Below are 21,305 nucleotides of genomic sequence, written 5' to 3' on the forward strand. Positions count from 1 at the left end.
TTTATTTTTTATTTACTTTTCATAAACATATAACAGTATTCATCATTCTCTTCATGTCGTATTAGGCTCCAGTGTTGCTGTTTTTAAGTTACAGCTTTTATCCAATCAGAATTCAACTAGCTTGTTGCCAGCGCTGTATGAATTCTGCCGGAGGCCTTCTGAATCCACATTAGCTGTGCAGTTTAACGAACAGAGGACATTCAGTTAATGGACAGTTGCGATCAGATCACGAGTTGTTGACAGTAGCCCATCTTGATGCCCAAGTATCCAATCACAAGTTGTGATTTACGAAAGCAGAAAGTGGCACCATACCCGGCCAGCGGAGAAATCAGCGGTATTCACTTTTTTAACCAACAAAGAAGCAGAGCAAAACGTTGATTAGGTGGCAGATATATATTAGCAAGGGCATTTTCAAGAAGGATATTTAAAGAGAGACTAGATATTGGGAGGCGAGGTCGGTCGACCCCGGAAACGTGTTAAAATGTCCTGGCGGTGAAATGATTTGCCTGCCACTTCCACTCGAATCAACCAACTATGAGCGGTACCAATGGCTTATACGGCATCAAATGGGCGTTACAAATTGTGAGTTCAAATATACTTTTTCACATTAAATGTTTTTTACAATTATTTTTGTTTTGACAGTACCTCGTCCGATGCGGGTTTATTGATTTTTAAATGCGCCAAAAAATTGCCCGTTTTGTGCACTATAGTGACAAATTGAGATGATTCAATGCTCCAGTAGTGCGCAAGTGTGTTTAGTATTTTTCAAGCCGTGGTCATGTGGCGACATAAATGATTGTATTTTGAGTGATATGTATTGAAGTCGGACTAAATAGGACATCACTGAAGGCCTAGGTGGGAAACGGCCCGCCACTGATATATACTAATTAACTCCACTGAATTGTTTTTCTGTTTATTGCTTTACAACTATATCTATACATATTTTTATTGGTTCACATTCATGTTAAGTCCTGTAATTGTTGGTTTTAATATTTTCTGTTTGTATTCCTTTGTAATGCATTCCTCAGATTTGGTTATGGCATTCACACTAGCACAGTTGTGTATTAATTTACCTCGACTTGGCCATTTTATGTCTAGGAAGTGAATACAAAATAATTGGTGCGCTCAATAAATTGTACAATACTGCTTTTTGAGTAGCCAGCTGCACTATATTTGTCATTCAAAAATAGACTTACCCAATAAAACATACCAGATCCAACACTAAGGAGTGGATTATTGATTTCACAAATTATAATCGCTGCCATCGCCATGGCAACCAGTTTACCCTGATATATTGCGTGACAATGAACGTGCCATTTGAATGTAAGAAGTGGTTAAACTCGAAAAAAGAAACTAACACGATCGAATGCTAATTTATTACATATATTTTTATTTCAGGCACATATTATTGACATAACGATGTGGGACATTTATTTATAATTTTTTTAATTTATTTATTTAAAAACAATTATTTTTAGAATTGTGTTTTGGTCACGTGACGAAAGGTCCGAAGTTTATGCCGGAAGCAAGATGGCGAACGACACGACAGACACGCCGCCTGACTCGGTACAGTGTCCAGTTTGTTTTAAAGACTTCAACTCTGATTCTATTAACGGTCACCTCGACGAGTGTCTGCTAAAGGGCGACACTGCCCGCTGTTTGTTGACGGACGGCGGTGCACCGCCTGTAAAGAAGTTTTGTTCCGAAGCACCGCCTCATTTCCCGGACTGTGGCGACCATCATACAGCGCCTTCCACCTCTTTGGGGGTATTCTCCATGTTTCACGGAAACAAGAAAAAGGTGTCGCTTCAAAATGACACGGACGCTTCTTTTACCAACAAACACGCGGGTGGAAACAAGGGAGTTAAGCGGAGTTTGCCGGCCGAACCTGAAACTGTATGTTTGGGAACCCGGAAGAAGAATGACGGACAAACGTTGAATGCAGCACAGACTTTAAGCCCACGGACGCTGATGACGTCAAACAAGCCACTGGCGGCGTTGCTCAGGCCTAACACGTTGGAAGAATACTTTGGTCAAAGTAAAGTTGTGGGCCAAGAGACGCTCATGCGGTTTGTGTTGGAATCTCAGGAAATACCCTCGCTCATCCTCTGGGGACCACCGGGATGCGGAAAGGTGCTCTGGTGACGTCATCGCCGATAATAAATGTAACATGCAGCTGGCAGTAATTATCAAGTGCCAACAGTGCAAGATGTAGTGTTACTCTTATGTATTTTGAATTATTTTAGATAATCTTGGTTAATTATTACTATTTATGCTTCATTCCAGACCACTCTGGCTCACATCATAGCCAGCACCAGTAAGAAGAAGGGCACAGCTAGGTTTGTCACGCTCTCCGCCACCAGCTCGTCCACCGCAGAAGTGCGAGAAGTCATCAAGCAGGCTGAGAACGAACTACGCCTGTGCAAAAGGAGGACCATCCTGTTTGTTGACGAAATTCATCGCTTCAACAAATCCCAGCAGGTGGAGGACTCACTCACACTTCATCATCATCATCACATTTTTTTGTGTTAATTAGGTGAAGGAAAACCGGACATGTCCTGTGAACTGCAACATAACTAAACTAAAACATATTCCATCCAGCCATCCATGCGTTTGGTTTACTGTACTGCTTGTCATCATTAGGGTTATATAGTTGGAGCCTATCTCTGGACTGACCACCAGTCAATTATACGCCGATAGACAATTTTTAAGTCTCCAATTAATGTGATATTCCTGCATGTGGGGGGAATATGGAGTTTCCAGAGAAAACCCACGCACGTGCAAACTTCAGAGATTCAAATCAAATTCAAACTCCTGATTCTGAGGCAACCATGCTATTATATACAAAACCCAAAACCAGTGAAGTTGGCATGTTGTGTAAATCGTAAATAAAAACAGAATACAATGATTTGCAAATCATTTTCAACCTATATCCAATTGAATATACTGCAAAGACAAGATACTTAACGTTCGAACTGGAAAACTTTGTTATTTTATACAAATATTAGCTAATTTGGAATTTGATGCCTGCAACATGTTTCAAAAAAAGCTGGTACAGGTGGCAAAAAAGACTGACAAAGTTGAGGAATGCTCATCAAACACTTATTTGGAACACCCCACAGGTGATGAGGCTAATTGGGAACAGGTGGGTGCCATGATTGGGTATAAAGCAGCCTCCATGAAATGCTCAGTCATTCACAAACAAGGATGGGGCGAGGGTCACCACTTTGTGAACAAATGCATGAGCAAATTTTCGAACAGTTTAAGAACAACATTTCTCAACGAGCTATTGCAAGGAATTTAGAGATTTCATCATCCAAGGTCTGTAATATCATCAAAAGGTTAAGAGAATCTGGAGAAATCACTGCACGTAACATTAAATGCCCGTGACCTTGGATCCCTCAGCCGGTACTGCATCAAAAAGCGACATCAGTGTGTAAAGGATATCACCACATGGGCTCAGGAACACTTCAGAAAACCTCTGTCAGTAACTACAGTTTGTCGCTACATCTGTAAGTGCAAGTTGAGACTACTATGCAAAGCCAAAGCCATTTATCAACAACACCCAGAAACGCTGCTGGCTTAGCTGGGTCCGAGCTCATCTAAGATGGACTGATGCAAAGTGTAAAAGTGTTCTGTGGTCAAACGAGTCCACATTTCAAATTGTTTTTGGAAACTGTGGACATCGTGCCCTCCGGAACAAAGAGGAAATGAACTAACCGGATTGTTCTAGACGCAAAGTTCAAAAGCCAGCATCTGTGACTGTATGGGGGTGTATTAGTGCACAAGGCATGGGTAACTTACACATCTGTGAAGGCACCATTAATGCTGAAAGGTACATACAGGTTTTGGAGCGACGTATGTTGACATCCAAGCAACGTTATCATGGACGCCCCTGCTTATTTCAGCAAGACAATGCAAAGCCACATGTTACAACAGCCTGGCTTCATAGTAAAAGAGTGCGTGTACTTGACTGGCCTGCCTGTAGTCCAGACCTGTCTCCCATTGAAAATGTGTGGCGCATTATGAAGCGTAAAATACCACAATGGAGACCCTGGACTGTTGAACAACTTAAGCTGTACATCAAGCAAGAATGGGAAATAATTCCACCTGAGAAGCATCAAAAATTGGCCTCCTCAGTTCCCAAACGTTAACGGAGTGTTGTTAAAAGGAAAGGCCGTGTAACACTGGTAAAAATGCTCCTGTGCCAACTTCTTTGCAATGTATTGCTGCCATTAAATTCTAAGTTAATGATTTAATGAATTAAGTTTCTCAGTTCAAACATTAAATACGTATCTTGTCTTTGCAGTCTATTCAATTGAATACAGGTTGAAAAGGATTTGCAAATCAATGTATTCTGTTTTTATTTACGAATTACACAATGTGCCAACTTCACTGGTTTTGGGTTTTGTAGTTGAAGCCTATCCCTGGACTGACCACCAGTCAAATATACGCCTACAGACAATTTTTTATAGACAAGTTTCCAGTTGTACCATTTTTTAATCTAAAGAATGCTCAACATCGAAATTATGTCACCTCATAATTTGGTCACCGCTGTCATCTCCTTACAGGACACTTTCCTTCCTCATGTGGAATGCGGAACTGTCACTCTGATCGGTGCCACCACGGAGAACCCGTCCTTCCAGGTGAACTCCGCTCTGCTGAGCAGGTGCAGGGTGCTCGTTCTCGAGAAGCTCTCTGTCGAGGCGATGGGCTCGATCCTGGAGAGGGCTGTGGCCGCCCTCGGGATCCGAGTGCTGGAACAGGAACAATCCAATCCCAAAGACACAGACCAAACGGATGAAAACGAGTGAGTGCTTCTCGAGGGGGGTAGGTCCTGACTAGATAACGCGGCAGAAATCTAAATTCTTTAGTTGAGCGCTCTCGTCTTCTGTTGCTGTGGCTTAGCAAGGCCTGTTTATATCATTTATGGGAGGAGTGAATAGAGGAGCCAGCGCAATCTCCTCTGCTCTGGTGCCTTATGATGTGTTGACAGATCAGATTTACGCACACGTTGTAGACAGTGAGTGTGCATGGCTGCTGGCTCCACATGGAATGCGATGCTGAGCGTCAGGCAGATTTGTTGACCATATTGTTGGCCCGGCATGGAAAGAAGGAAGCAAATCACAAACTGCACATGTCCACATTAAACGGTTGGACTTGCACCAGACTGAGGTGGTCCCAGGCATCTGTCCAGTCCAAAGCAGCCCTTACCAACCTTAAGGTGCTGGGTCAGGTTTATTGTGTCTGTTGTGTTCTTTATCAGTAGAGTATGTACTATGTCTGTGTCGATTTTAACGCTGTAGCCCAGGGGTCCCCAAACTATGGCCCGTGGGCCTGATCCGGCCCGCCTGCATCCAAAATCCGGTCCGCAGGGAGTCCCAAGTAAAAATAAATAAATAAAACATTTTTTTTTTTACATTATTATTTTTTTTAAATCTGTCCTTTCTAATCCATTTTCTACCGCGTGATACTCTCGGTGTCTGCTAGCTGCTCAGGCAAATCATATTGTCTAAAAATGCATTTTCCCATCGATAACGTGACATCATCAGCGGCAAGTGCGCGCTCTTTCAGTCAATTAGTGCGTGAGAAAAACATACTATATATATATACAGTGTATATATATATATATATTTATATATATTTTTATACACAGTGTATATATATATATATATATATATATATATATATATATTATATATATATATATATATATATATATATATATATATATATATATATATATATATATATTATATATATATATATATATATATACAGATCTGTTGTGTAGGACTAGATTTTACAATCCCCTAATGCATACTTGAGACACCTATGCGACTTTGTGGGATGGTCAAGTGAGTGAAGGCATCCTCTGGGTTATCAAGTGGGCGCCCCCCTTCCTCAGTGTTTCGCTGATAGGCCCACGACACCTCCAGAGGGTTCAGCAGTGAGTCCCAGCGTCCCAGGATCACTCCCTAGATGCCATCACTCACTTGAAAGCCCAGGTGGAGTCCCTTCGTTTGACCCACAGCCACTGACTCCCCTTTTCAGCGGCTTTTGAGAGGTCTTTGACTGCCTGCCGGTGGGCCTTCCCTCGCACTCCCATTTCCCTGAGGAGCCTGGATGTTGAGGTGGCCACGAACCCTCTGCAGCCTACTTCCACTGGGCGTACCCTCGCTTTCCAGCCTTGTTGTTGCGCATCGGCTGCAAGCTCAGTGTACCTCAACTTCTTGCGCTCGTAGGCCTCCTCCATTGCACTCTCCCAGGGCACCGTGAGCTCTATGATGTACACGAGCCTGAGCGAAGCTGACCACAGAACAAGATCTGGCCGCAGGTTGGTGGACGCAATCTCAACTGGGAAGCAGAGTCTCTGGCCCAGGTCTGCCAGCAGTTTCCAGTCCCGTGCCCCGCCTAACTGTCCAGTGTCTGGTCTTGTGGGGGTGAGGTTGGCTTGACCCTCGCCCTCCCGGACAAATGTTTTTGCTTGTCAACGGGATGACGGGGGAGGAAGGGCATTGACACTTGTCCGTCGACTTTCCAGCACTGCTGCAAGACACTTTAGCACCTGGTTGTGCCGCCAGGTGTAACGGCCTTGGGTGAGGCTGGTCTTGCAGCCCACCAAGATGTGCTTCAGTGTTGCTGGACTCGGACACAGAGGGCATGTGGGGTCTTCACCATACCACTGGCTGAGGTTTTTTGGAGAAGGCAGGACATCGTAGGCAGCCCTGATGGTAAAGCTTGCCCTAAATGCCTCCATCTCCCACAGCTCTTTCCAGGAGATCTTCCTCTTCTCTACTCCTTCCCATGTCATCCACTGCCCTTGTTTTGCCTGCGCCACAGCTTGTGCGCACCTTCTTGCTTCCTCTTCCCGACGTATCTCCTGGATCACCAGCTTGCGTCTCTGAGATGGAGAGGCCTTGCTCCAGGCTGGTGTACTGGCCCCAAGGCCAAGACCACGCCTCCCCTTCTGTACTTGGCCCACAATGTCTCTGTGCCTGAGTGCTGCTTTAGCATGCTCAGTTGCAGCCAATGGGGTCCACTTCCTCCCAGTAGCCAGGATGGGGGCAGCTTGGGCTACAAAAGGATCACTCGAATCCAGTAGCATCATCTCCAGTCTGACTTTGGCACACTTGAACTCCTCTGAAAGACTGGAAATGGGCAGTTCTAGCATACCTTTGCCGTAGAGTCCAATACTGCTGAGGCACCTGGGAAGGCCAAGCCACTTCCTTGCATATGAGCTAACCAGTCTCTCCAGCTTTTCCACCTTAGAGAGCGGGACTTCATAGAGGGTTAGTGGCCACAATAGGCGTGGAAGTAGTCCATAGTCCAGTATATATACAAACCCCGTTTCCATATGAGTTGGGAAATTGTGTTAGATGTAAATATAAACGGAATACAATGATTTGCAAATCCTTTTCAACCCATATTCAATTGAATGCATTACAAAGACAAGATATTTGATGTTCAAACTCATAAACTTTATTTTTTTTTTGCAAATAATAATTAACTTAGAATTTCATGGCTGAAACACGTGCCAAAGTAGTTGGGAAAAGGCACGTTCACCACTGTATTACATCACCTTTTCTTTTAACAGCACTCAATAAACGATTGGGAACTGAGGAAACTAATTGTTGAAGCTTTGAAAGTGGAATTATTTCCCATTCTTGTTGTATGTAGAGCTTCAGTCGTTCAACAGTCCGGGGTCTCAGCTGTCATATTTTATGCTTCATAATGCGCCACACATTTTCGATGGGAGACAGGTCTGGACTGCAGGCGGGCCAGGGAAGTACCCGCACTCTTTTTTTTACGAAGCCACGCTGTTGTAACACATGCTGAATGTAGCTTGGCATTGTCTTGCTGAAATAAGCAGGGGCGTCCATGAAAAAGACGGCGCTTAGATGGCCAAAACCTGTATGTACCTTTCAGCATTAATGGTGCCTTCACAGATGTGTATGTTACCCATGCCTTGGGCACTAATGCACCCCCATACCATCACAGATGCTGGCTTTTGAACTTTGCGTCGATAACAGTCTGGATGGTTCGCTTCCCCTTTGGTCCGGATGACACAATGTCGAATATTTCCAAAAACAAATATTTATCAGTTTGAACATCAAATATGTTGTCTTTGTAGCATATTCAACTGAATATGGGTTGAAAATGATTTGCAAATCATTGTATTCCGTTTATATTTACATCTAACACAATTTCCCAACTCATATGGAAACGGGGTTTGTATATATATATATATATATATATATATATATATATATGTATATATATATATATATAGTATGTATTTCTCACGCACTAATTGACTGAAAGAGCGCGCACTTGCCGCTGATGATGTCACGTTATCGATGGGAAACTGCATTTTTAGACAATATGATTTGCCTGAGCAGCTAGCAGACACCGAGAGTAACACGCGGTAGAAAATGGATTAGAAAGGACAGATTTAAAAAAATAATAATGTAAAAAAAAAAAAGTTTATATTTACATCTAACCCAATTTCCCAACTCATATGGAAACGGGGTTTGTATATTAAGGGTGTAACGGTACGTATATTTGTATTGAACCGTCTCGGTACGGGGGGTTCGGTTCGGAACGGAGGTGCACCGAACGAGTTTCCACACGGACATATTAAGTAGCGCACCGCACGTTGTGTAAACAATGCACACTGAGGCACAACACACGGCATGCTAGCAACGACCGGGCTACTACAACATGCAAAAGCCAGAGCTGGAAGACCCTCCTGCCTCGTTAAGATCTCCCGTTTGGGAACATTTCGGCTTCGCGGTGCGATACAACAATGGAGGATGAGAGGCGGACAAAGCGAAAGCGGTTTGCCGACATTGTTCAGCAGCAGTAGGATATGTTTCTGCCAACACGTCAAACATGCTAACACATTTGAAGCTGCACCACCTCCAAGTGAACATCGCTTCGACGAAGAGAAAGACGAACAAACAGCTCCCCACCGCATTCAAGCAGCCTCTCCTCGGTGAGTCAGGCATGGCTAAAGCAATAACAAATGCCGTTGGTGTTTTTATAGCAGCAGATTTAAGACCATATTGCATTAAAAACTAGATTTTGACCCACTTCTTTGGTGGAAGAACAATGAGCCCACATATCCTCTTACTGCCAAGTTAGCCAGGCACTACCTCGCCATACCTGCTAGCTCTGTGCCCAGCGAAAGGGTATTTTCTGCTCTTTCTGCAGACAATGTGGATAAACTGATTTTTCTGGCAAAAAAAACATGAAGATTGAGTGAAAGTCACCAGGGTTAAAGGCTGGGGGGGGGAAGAAAAGTTCATCTGAGGCTGAGTTGACTTGAAACTGTTTAATGTTGCACTTTTTGTATGTAGAAGAAAAGTTTTGTCATTTTATTTAATTTGAGCAACAACTTGAGGCAGTTTAATGTTGATTAACGTGGACCCCGACTTAAACAAGTTGAAAAACTTATTTGGGTGTTACCATTTAGTAGTCAATTGTACGGAATATGTACTATACTCTGCAATCTACTAATAAAAGTCTCAATAAATCAATCAATCAAAAAAAGCACTTTATATATAGAAAGGTTTTGTTAAGAAACCACTCTGAGCCTTATCTTATTTAGTTTTCATTTTATATATGTTGACCACATGAACCCTGGCAATGGACCCTGTGTGTATATGTATGTTATTGTTATGCTTAGCATTCATGACTGCCTGCTGTTGCACTGATCAGCCTAGTGGTGGCTCACATCCATCACACACAGAGCTATTTCTATTTTTGGGCAGAATTATTATAGTGTTCCCAATGTTAAAAGGATAAAGCCATTGTTTACAAATTTGGGAAATAAATAACCAAAAAATGTATATTTTGTTGTTTCCTTACTGTACCGAAAATGAACCGAACCGTGACCTCTCAACCGAGGTACGTACCGAACCAACATTTTTGTGTACCGTTACACCCTTTATATATTATATATATATATATATATATATATATATATATATATATATATATATATATATATATATATATATATATATATATATATATATATATATATATATAACCCAATGCGGCCCCCGAGTCAAAAAGTTTGGGGACTCCTGCCGTAGACTATGCCAGATAACCAATACAGATAATTTCTGTTTCTCAAGACCAATACCAATATTGGATTTAAAAAATATTTGTTATGTCCCATGAAAAATATGGACCAGGTAAAAAATATATACAAATATTATGTATTATTATTAATAATAATAATAATTAATAATAATATCTTTCTGTGTGGAGTTTGCATGTTCACCCCGTGATTGCGTGGGTTCCCTCCGGGTACTCCAGCTTCCTCCCACCTCCAAAGACATGCACCTGGGGATAGGTTGACTGGCAACACTAAATTGGCCCTAGTCTGTGAATGTGAATGTGAGTGTGAATGTTGTCTGTCTATCTGTGTTTGTCCTGCGATGAGGTGGCGACTTGTCCAGGGTGTACCCCGCCTACCGCCCGATTGTAGCTGAGATAGGCTCTAGCGCCCCCCGCGACCCCGAAGGGAATAAGCGGTAGAAAATGGATGGATGGATTAAAATATTATTATTTTAAATGTAACCTTCCTCTGATTATAATCCCCTCACCTATCCAGGAAGAAAAGAAAGGACATGTCAACACAGCCATGGAAAACACTCAAACCAACAATGTAAACACAATTTTATAATCACAATTAACACTTAACCGTAGCCTCCTATAATTAAGTTGCAAAAATAAGGAACATGTAAAAAATGCATAATAAAGTGTAACAAAATAATATAACGTGTAAAAATGTAAACATAGAGAAACCTGAGAACAAATTCTTTGCAGGTTTATTATACGTTTCATTGAACACATATATAACAAAATCAATTACGTCTCTATCTCGACATATTGATATTGTTTTATTGGCCCAGCCCTACATTTGGTGCCAATAGCACCAAATGTCTTCTGTAACAGTGAAGATGTCCCACAACATCTATGCCATGTTTGTTTGTTTACAGCAGTGCTTTTTATTGTCTGTTATGGTTACCCCTTCCTCGGAAGAAGAAACCATTTTGCGCCCCACCCATTGTCCACTGTGACTATAGATTGTGTCATTTGTATATAAAATTGTTATAAGTACACCTTTGCATAACATTGTATCACTAATGTAAAGCATGTGAAATGTCCGCGAAAACTAAAAATCAGCATTTTCAAACATTAATTTTTTCATCAAAATATCACTTCCGCGTTATTTATCGACTTATTAAAATAAGATCCGAACAAGAATTGTCAATTGCTCTCCTCAGCTGCAGGTATTCACTCTTCCTCTTGCCTAAACGCTGCACTGAATTGCTGGACAGGGAGACGATCGAGGTGCCAAAACAAGCTCGCTCGTGAGCATAGTTAGCATCATCTAGCTAGTTAGCTTGTTGTCGCCTGTGTTCGCTCTCCAAGCTACAATTTTGTTGGCTTTCAACTTAGCTGCTAAACATATTTGGATGATTACAATCCATACATGGTTAGTTCCTAACTAGTTGTACGTAGTTCTAGAGCATGACTATTCAACTACATAGTATAGAGGGCTGCAGTTTCAAGAGCCCAAGGGCTCAGTGGCCGGACATCAAAATGTGGATGTTTCGTCAGAAAAGGCCTCTGCAAGTTATATTCCTTTGAGACCGCGTTTTTTTAATTACAAAGTAAACACATTGGACACACTGCACTGTCAATAAATGTAATATTCTGCCCTCGCTAGTCATTTCCAGCGTGTGCAGCTAGACAGATAGTTAAAAGCATAAAGACATAGAAGCGCCAAAAGTTTTTTCGAGGATTGATGGTCCTTCAGAAGTATTTTTCTTCCTTAGTTTAATTTCTTTACACTTCTTCCTTCATTTAAGTTTGTACGACCTTAAAATATAAAATAAACATTAGAAATGTATAACATCTATTGTGTATTTTACATAATGTCCATTTTGTATTTTACACAAATCAAATAGAGGGTTTAGTGTTAATACATTCACACAATAAACTGCAGATGTTTACGTAAATAGAAATTACCCAACAATCACACACCAAACATTGCATCCAATGAATGTGACTCATCACAATTAAACCTAAGAAGATGCATTATCGCTTAAAAGGACCTAAACACAAATGTGTGACCAAATTTAGCGCTAAGTGTATTAAACGAGCTTTGATTGCCAGAGTTACTTTCAGACAAAAAACAACACAACCTCAAATATAAAACACATCACAGAGTTAGCCATTTCAATAAAAACAAATAAATGATCTAAAACAGACTGCTTGTCTGGATCAGTGTCCGTCACTTAACAGCTCTGACAGAAAGCAATGACTCGATCACTTGTTTGGGGCAGATCATTCATACTTTAATGTTCAGTCGTTGCTAGAAGTCCAATTTTCGCAATTTATTTCGATTTTTTTCAGGGTTGAATGAAGTCTTCTTCTACTCACCCCACTGCTGCTTTATTGTGACACATATGCCTCGTTGTTGCCCCTGTGGAGTTGCGGGAGTATTGCATATATGACCAACCCTAGTTTACATGGTTTTATCGAGCCTGTTTGGTTGATGTTCGGCTGGCGAAATGAAAAACTTTGGCAAACCGCATGTGGCCCGCGGGCCCAGAGTTGAATAGGCCTGTTCCAGAGCATTTATTAGTAGCTCGCGAGAAGGTGTATTTTTGACGTGATGGATGTAAACAGAGGTCACAACCCCGGAAGCATATTACTCGAGAGGGTGTGGCTATAGGATAAAGTTTCCAAATGGGAAACATTTTCTGAGTTCTTTGCATGCATGTTATAGATTAAAATTTTCAATGATAATAATGTTAGTAAATTACGTACTTAAAAAAAAAACAAAAAAACTGGTACGTTTCAAAAGGACAGCCATAAGAGGTTGGTAGATGACAATAAATCTAAAGGTAAAATGTACTGTAGAAATGCACCCAATTTCAGGAAATGCAGTCTTTATTTTCAAAACTTTCTTTCGGGGCTTTTGTGGCAGCACTTCGTGCATATAGAAGTCGTCCTTTTTTTCTTGAAAGGTGCTCACATGCCTGAACATGAAAGAAAAACTTAACAACAAAGAATAACTTTATTAACATGTTTTGTTTTGTCTGTAACAGAAAAGATTTTAAGTGCATCTAATTTTTCTGAAATAAAAATAAATAAATACTTATTTGAACTCTAAACATTTTTCAATCGACTTCAATCATTCAATCAATCAATCAATCAATGTTTATTTATATAGCCCTAAATCACAAGTGTCTCAAAGGGCTGCACAAGCCACAACGACATCCTCTGTACAGAACCTACTTGAACCATTTGATACTGAAAAATAAAATTACTTCCATCCATCCATTTTCTACCGCTTATTCCCTTTGGGTTCGCGGGGGGCGCTGAAGCCTATCTCAGCTACAATCGGGCGGAAGGCGGGGTACACCCTGGACAAGTCGCCACCTCATCGCAGGGCCAACACAGATAGACAGACAGACAACATTCACACTCACATCCACACACTAGGGCCAATTTAGTGTTGCCAATCAACTTATCCCCAGGTGCATGTCTTTGGAAGTGGGAGGAAGCCGGAGTACCCGGAGGGAACCCACGCAGTCACGGGGAGGACATGCAAACTCCACACAGAAAGATCCCGAGCCCGGGATTGAACCCAAGACTACTCAGGACCTTCGTATTGTGAGGCAGATGCACCAACCCCTCTTCCACCGTGAAGCCCAATAAAATTACACAGACTCAATAAATAAAAAATAAGTTTAAATTGATGAGCAACATTGGTGACGTCAGAGTTACTCATATTAGCTTGATAATTATCTTTCCGATATGTATCATGCACCCCTAATATAGACAAGGCATTTTAGTAAATGAGCCTGCAGTAGATTTCCAATCATGTTATGGAAACATGTTATCATTCCTTTAGGACCTCCTGATTTCTGGTAATATGATAAAAATGTCTCCAAAGCGTCAACTTTTCATTCCAATGGTTGGACTGCAGTACACAGAAAACGCAAGCACAGGAGTTCTGTATTGTCAACAAGTTAGGTGCTTGCACTAAAACAGAGTGGCATCCTCCGGGGGGTTTGTTTTTAATGACAGTGTGAGATTAGGAGGATAAGAAGTCTTTGGCTCCGACATCAGAGATCTTTTTCGCCTGGGGTATTTTTACACAGAGCTGTTTGCCTGGGACACCTTCACACACAGTAAATATTAAATATGATTTATCGATTTGTTTTCAGGCCAAAGGTTTTCATCGAGCAAAAAGCTCTGGACACTATCGCTTACCTTTGCGACGGTGATGCGCGAGCAGGGCTCAACAGTCTGCAGCTGGCCGTTCAGGCTCAGGGCGGCTGGAACCGAGCGAGTCCTTTCGGACCAGACGATTCCCCGAAGGAAATAGTTGTGAAGGAGAAACACGTCAAGGAGGGCCTCCAGAGGTCTCATGTTCTCTACGACAAAGCCGGTAAGCTGCTCTTCTCATTGCTTACCAAAGCAAATCATCTCATCGCTTGATATTTGAGGCGCAAATACAGTGTTGGCTATATTTAGCAAAGCACCCGACACATTTTAATATGAATAGAAACACATTTTGTTCCAGGCAAAATTGGATACATGCTACAACTCAGGTTCTCTTCAGTGGTAATCATTCAGAGTATGAATAACATAAGGAAGAAATACTGAAGAAATGCAGCCTTATTTTGAAATCTATCCATCCATCCATTTTTCTACCGCTTGTCCCTTTTGGGATCGCGGGGGGTACTGGAGCCTATCTCAGCTGCATTCGGGCAGAAGGCGGGGTACACCGTGAACAAGTCGCCACCTCATCGCAGTATTTTGAAATCAATCTTCTATAATAAAAATAAGTTGTTGATATTTTCTCGTCATGACCATCTCTACAGAAGACTCACCGAGTCTGCCTACACTAGAAAGGCAGTCTCCTAAATTGTCCCATTACATAACATTCAGCTGTCCCCAAACAAGGAGATTTACTGGTGCCCGTTTTACGCAGTGATGAAAAGCACTTACCATAGTTGATGAATGGCTCATATTAAAACTTACACTTCTGTATGGGTTGGTCTCATCACATCAGCATTAGCTGTGTTGGAAGCTGTTAGAGCTAAACAAAAACACATTTTATTTAGTTAATTTCTTCAGATAATTGTTCATATGAAATGTGTGTGCGTGTGTGTATGTGTGAGAAACTTAAAGGTGAGGAGCATTACAACTGTATCTCAGCTTTGCACAAGTCCATGAGAGGCTCCCATGAAAACGCTGCCCTCTACTGGCTGGGGCGTATGCTGGAAGGTGGTGAGGATCCACTCTATGTGGCTCGCAGGCTGGTCAGCTTTGCCAGCGAAGACGTGGGTAGGAAAGACGAATAATGTCCGCTCGAGCAGATTTAAAAAAGGAACTGCACTTTTTGGGGGGAATTTTGCCTATCGTTCACACTCATCCTGAGAGCCAAGAACACATGTCTTTTTTTTTTTTAAGATTCTATATGATCAAAAACACTTGCAAGATGCAGCTATTGGAAGTTACCATTGTAGCCTTCAAAACCCTCCAATGTTTTATATACACACTACAAGTCTATTTATAATGTAGTAACAGTCAAGTTGATGTACAAAAATTACAGTGTTTTGGTCATTTTAAGCAATACGGGAACGTATTTCCTCAGTGCATTTATTTCCGTTTCCGACTTCCGGCAACAAACGTTTGTGTTTTCTAATCATGGCAGACTTGATAACAAACAACGAAGACAATTATTTTGGACAAAAGAAGAATCACAACTAGAGATGTCCGATAATATCGGTCTGCCGATATTATCGGCCAATAAATGCTTTAAAATGTAATATCGGAAATGATCGGTATCGGTTTCAAAATTATCGGTATCGATTTCAAAAAGTAATATATATGACTTTAAAACATACCACGTAGGGAAAAGTACAGAGCGCCAATAAACCTTAAAGGCACTGACTTTGCGTGCCGGCCCAGTCACATAATATCTACGGCTTTTCACACACACAAGTGAATGCAACGAATACTTAGTCAATAGCCATACAGGTCACACTGAGGGTGGCAATATAAACAACTTTAACACTGTTACAAATATGCGCCACACTGTGAACCCACACCAAACAAGACTGACAAACACATTTCGGGAGAACATCTGCACCGTAACACAACATAAACACAACAGAACAAATACCCAGAACCCCTTGCAGCACTAACTCTTCCGGGACGCTACAATATACACACCCCGCTACCCCCCCACCCCACCTCAACCCCGCCCACCTCAACCTCCTCATGCTATCTCAGGGAGAGCATGTCCCAAATTCCAAGCTGCTGTTTTGAGGCATGTTAACAAAAATAATGCACTTTGTGACTTCAATAATAAATATGGCAGTGCCATGTTGGCATTTTTTTCCATAACTTGAGTTGATTTATTTTGGAAAACCTTGTTACATTGTTTAATGCATCCAGCGGGGCATCACAACAAAATTAGGCATAATAATGTGTTAATTCCACGACTGTATATATCGGTATCGGTTGATATCGGAATCGGTAATTAAGAGTTGGACAATATCGGAATATCGGATATCGGCAAAAAAGCCATTATCGGACATCTCTAATCACAACCTTATATTTTTTAACCTGAATATACGGAGGATGAACTTGGTTATAGAAGCGAGCACGAAGGAAGGGTGAAATGTTGGAGCAGACGGATGCCGAGAGAGGGAGGTTGACGTGACTCGATGGTGTAAATGGTGGCCTGGTAGCCAAGCTATGCCGACATAAATGGCGTACTTACCCAAAATCAACGTAAAAAAAACAAACGGACAATTGAGTCAGTCACATTATAATATCGATCATGATACACGCAGCACATCATGCTCATTACAACTACAGTAAATATGCTGTCTGGCTAGCTGTGTACAAACAAAACATGAAATGTGGGCTAATACTTTACAGATACTGTAATATGATTGTTCATGTTTTTCAGTCAGTACAGATTGGTGTCCTATCGTATTGTGTTGTGCATTACAAACTCAAAAACCATTGAGCTGTTGTCACAGTAGCTCGCTTACCGCCAATGCCGTAGCATGCCGTTGCTATGCTAGGAAAAGAGTTCCTCCGTGTTCACTCTTACAATAACAATGTCGCTACAGTTTGGTTATTATACATGTTGTGGAACGTAAATTAAGTATTGTTGGCGGTTTTTGGGTGCCTTTTTAAAGTGATTTAGAGGCAGAATGTATTGATCCCATTAGCTCCAATGCTAGTCACCTCGAACGAGATGATTATTACAAATAAGAATTTAAAAAAACAACCTTTTGTCTTCATAAAGATTGTTAATGATAGCCAAAATTAAAAAAAAAAAAGTGCAGTTCACCTTTACATTTTTTTTTTTTGCCTTCTCATGTGCTGTTGTCGCTTTTAGGTATGGCAGATCCCCTCGCTCTTCCTCAAGCTGTATCTACCTTTCAAGCCTGTCACTTCATTGGGATGCCTCAGTGTGAGGTACTGAAAGTTGGCAGCAGGTTAAAAAATATATGTATATTTTTTATTCATTGTTCTATTACTGCTCCACAGGTCAATCTTGCTCAGTGCGTGGTCTACCTTTCACGAGCGCCCAAATCCATGGAGGTCCACATGGCCTACAATAACGTAAAGGCTTGTCTGAGGAACCACAAAGGCCCCATGCCTCCCGTCCCGCTTCACCTGCGCAACGCATCCTCCCGCCTCATGAAGCAGCTAGGCTATGGCAAAGGTTACACATACGATTCCAACGTGGAGCAGGAATTCTTGCCCGAAGAGCTCCGGGGGATCAATTTCTTCACCCGGACAAACTCATCGCTGTGACTACCATGGGAGATTAAGAAGGGACATGTGAGTGGAATGATTTAAAGTCACTCGCCCAGTAAGGTAAAGCAAGACTTAACATTCATATCCAAGTTAAAGGGGAACTGCACTTTTTTGGAATTTTGCCTATCATTCACAATAATAATAATGTTAGACAAGCACGCATGATCTATTCCGCATATAAATCGCTCTACAAAACATCCAAAAACCTCAGTTTTATATACATACTGTAAGTATATATGTAATGTAGTAACATGCACATTCATAATAACATGTAATAAGTATGTATTTTGGTCATTTTAAGCATTATGACAGCGCATTGATTTTACAGACGCATCACTACATTCCCTTTTCCTTTCAATAAAATACGATTGCTAATCATGGCAGACTTCATGAGTGACGACGACAACTACTTTGGGACAAATGATGAGTCAGAACTTTATATTTGTGAGCCTGAATATAAGGATGAGGAGCTACAACCTTTAGTAGCTGAGTGATAAGCAGATCCAGCAAGTAGCTCTATTGCTAAAAAGCTGAACAAGAAATACAAACTTCAAAGATAACAAAACAATCACTTACTCTACAATGTCTGCTCTCAGGATTAGTTTTTCCCATTTATACAATTAATTCAGCATGAACTTTAAAAAAAGGTGGGCTCAAACAAGAGTCTTTTTGTGTCTTCTTAGCGATGTCTCCCAGGCTAATCAAAGTTGATCAATGGCCACAGCCTTCCACTGTACAAGTGCGAGGCATGAAGTATAATCTAGTACAAACTTTTATCAACTCAGAGGCGATGCAGCAGCTCACAGGCTTAGTATGTCATTAGCTGCAGTAGCTCGTTACCTGTCTGTGATCAAGGTGCCGCCAAAAGTAGTTCCTTTAAGTTAGCTCCTGTAACAACAATGTCGCTAATATGCAGGTCACAACATGTAAATGGAGTATTGTTGGCGGTGTTCTTAGAGAGCTTTATGGGCGAAGTGGATGACTCCCATTAGCTATGTTGTTAGCCGTGTAGTATGAGCCGAATATTATAAATTAGAATACATACAAAAGAGAAAAACGTGTCACATTGGGATTGTGAATGATAGGCAAAATTCCAAAGAAAATGCAGTTCCCCTTTAAGTCATCTTCAACTTATACCCGTCTTTAGTTTATTAGTCCTAATGTTGATTGCCATCCATCCATTTTCTACCGCTTGTCCCTTTTTGGGGTTGTGGGGGGTGCTGGAGCCTATCTCAGCTGATTGTTCAGATTTAAATGCCCAGTCTTGTATAATATCTATCAAATACATAAACTGCAACTTTATAGCAATGTATTCTTTGGTCTAATATTCACTACTGTACAGTTTTGTGACACATAGCCATGTGGCTTTTTCTTCATATTGCAAGTTTATAAATAAATAAATATTGACTGATTTACATGTCTCTACTTTTCCAAGACCTTACACACAAAATAATTGGATTCAATACAAGAGCCGTACCGAAAATTATGCCTTTCTAAAGAAATGCTTGACATATAGATATTAATTTCACAATGTTTATTGTGGTTGCAGTTTGCAGTGGTGTAGTATCTCTCTCATATTGTGCCCAATATATGTATCACTATGATGTAGTTCAGTGATACACCAATACATGACCACCACGTTACATACTGTAAGCGATCATTAGAAGATAATTAATCTATTAATATAGGTGGAATTCTGATGGAGATACCATGAATTGCTATACATAATGTTGTGTCCAGTAAGTAGAGGAATACAACAAAAATTAAATTAATGTTTTGAAGAGTCTTTTATTTATTAAGTAGGAAAACCAGTCAATGTTGGGCCATTATCTACAAAGACATAAAAAAAGAGAGAAGGCATAAACATTTTGTATTACTGTTTTTCTTTTCTTTTTTAACTGCAAGTAATTCAGGATTCTGACCTGCGTGATCCAAGGGATGAAGGAAGCCACGCGGGTGAAGATTGTGGGCCTGTGAGGAGTGTTACAGCCTCGTCCATCTACAAAGCTGGTCACCCCTTGGACGTACCATCTGCCATCTTTGCCTTTACAGTTAAGAGGGCCTCCTGAGTCGCCCTACAAAATGATGTCAGACATTCCTGCACTGCCATCTTTTTTTCTTTAATACTAAAAAACTCCTCTTACATGGCAGGCTGACTTGCTGTCTCCTCCTGCGCACACCATGGTCGTTTTGGCCGAACCTCCCCACCAGTCGCTCTGACTACAGATGCTGTGGCCCACCACCGGGAGAAGAGCTTGCTGTAGTCTAGAAGCTCGGGGCCCACCGGCTTAAAGGCAGAGAACACAAATTAGGAAGATCATTTTAGAGAGTCTTTAAATATTGGTGTGGGCAAGCTCACAGTAGAGGCGACCCCAGCCTATGACGTAGCAGGACTGGTTGTGGGCTAGGGTATCTCCCTGCTTTGGTAAGCATGCCAGCTGAACCTTGTCATTAATGACGGCACTCTGCTCCAGCTTAAGTAAAGCAATGTCGTTCCTATTACAGCAAAAATTAACCTGAAAACTGCTGTTTTACAGTAATCCAGATGTGGTCTTTAAAAGCGGTGACAACTTTACCCGCAAGACACACAGTTGTCATTCCATTTTGGGTGAATGATCATTTTCTCCACACGAATTGACTGTTCAGGTCCCTCGTCTGAGTTCATGTCATGCTCGGCCAGAACCACTCTGTATGTGTGGAACCTGCAAGAATCACCGCTGGTTAATGCTGAGGACTTTATTGTGTAAATGTCTCAAAAAAAGGCTCACGTGATGCAGTGCGCAGCAGTCAAGACCCAGTTTGGAGCAATCATGGTTCCTCCGCAGGTCGGGTAGAATGACTCCAAAGAATTCCACATTCAATCCTCATTTGTTCAGATGTATTATCTCAGAGCATTCAATCGATCGTTTAAACCAAACAGTCCAGTTGCAATTGGTTGAATGCCCTGAGATTACAATGACCTAGATGAATGAGAACATTCATAGACACGCACTAATGATCTCCACCAGGTGGCGCTGACATCTTCCTCAAACTGACTTTTGTAGGATTATTGGGTAAACTTTAAAAAATAAAACTAATAAAAACAATTGCTGAGTAGATAATCATGTCTTGAAAGGATTTTCAATTCATTATTAAACTACACTCCATTCATCCGTATAGTATCAATGTTTACTAATTAGAGGTTTAATGATATGGATTATTACAGTAAACAATGTCCGTTTAAAAACATTACACATTGTCAACCTTTGAATTAGTTTGTTGTGTTTGTATGTTGTGGTATAGGATGACAACCCCAAATTTCAGGACAAAATGAATTAACAATATTGCCAATTTGTGTTGAAAATTAAATTATTTGTAATGAAAACTAATAATTGTTTATTTGCGTGTGTATGTGAATAGAATGGCCTCATATTTATATG

The 21,305-nt window shown here is 41.1% G+C and overlaps 2 protein-coding genes across 5 annotated transcripts in view; one reads left to right on the top strand and one right to left on the bottom strand.

Annotated features, from left to right (window-relative positions):
* The first annotated feature begins 1,518 nt into the window (after positions 1–1,518).
* The window catches only part of wrnip1 (WRN helicase interacting protein 1), a 19,795-nt gene continuing 8 nt past the window's right edge, over positions 1,519–21,305 (top strand). The window contains exons 1-9 of one of the 4 annotated variants that reach the window (XR_009817330.2): positions 1,519–2,133; positions 2,287–2,481; positions 4,572–4,810; positions 14,262–14,485; positions 15,232–15,387; positions 17,462–17,541; positions 17,614–17,910; positions 19,792–19,937; positions 20,038–21,305. The exon at positions 20,038–21,305 is cut by the window's right edge and continues 8 nt beyond it. Coding sequence is in view for 3 of the 4 variants with exons in the window: in XM_061979396.2 (XP_061835380.1) it covers positions 1,531–2,133; positions 2,287–2,481; positions 4,572–4,810; positions 14,262–14,485; positions 15,232–15,387; positions 17,462–17,541; positions 17,614–17,883 (1,767 nt within the window). In the remaining variant the exon portion in view is untranslated. Of the gene's footprint in view, positions 2,134–2,286; positions 2,482–4,571; positions 4,811–14,261; positions 14,486–15,231; positions 15,388–17,461; positions 17,542–17,613; positions 17,911–19,791 lie in introns of all 4 variants that reach the window. The other 3 variants (XM_061979396.2, XM_061979397.2, XM_061979398.2) reach the window with 3 other exon arrangements.
* Positions 19,699–20,743, bottom strand: LOC133618967 (proproteinase E-like). Its single transcript, XM_072915256.1, has 6 exons — positions 20,655–20,743; positions 20,463–20,588; positions 20,246–20,382; positions 20,031–20,173; positions 19,764–19,961; positions 19,699–19,716 (listed from the first exon to the last, which is right to left on the bottom strand). Exons 1-6 carry the CDS (start codon positions 20,741–20,743, stop codon positions 19,699–19,701), a joined length of 711 nt encoding a protein of 236 aa, XP_072771357.1.

The sequence above is a fragment of the Nerophis lumbriciformis genome, linkage group LG19, assembly GCF_033978685.3.
Source record: "Nerophis lumbriciformis linkage group LG19, RoL_Nlum_v2.1, whole genome shotgun sequence".
In the NCBI taxonomy this organism is placed as follows: Eukaryota; Metazoa; Chordata; class Actinopteri; order Syngnathiformes; family Syngnathidae; genus Nerophis; species Nerophis lumbriciformis.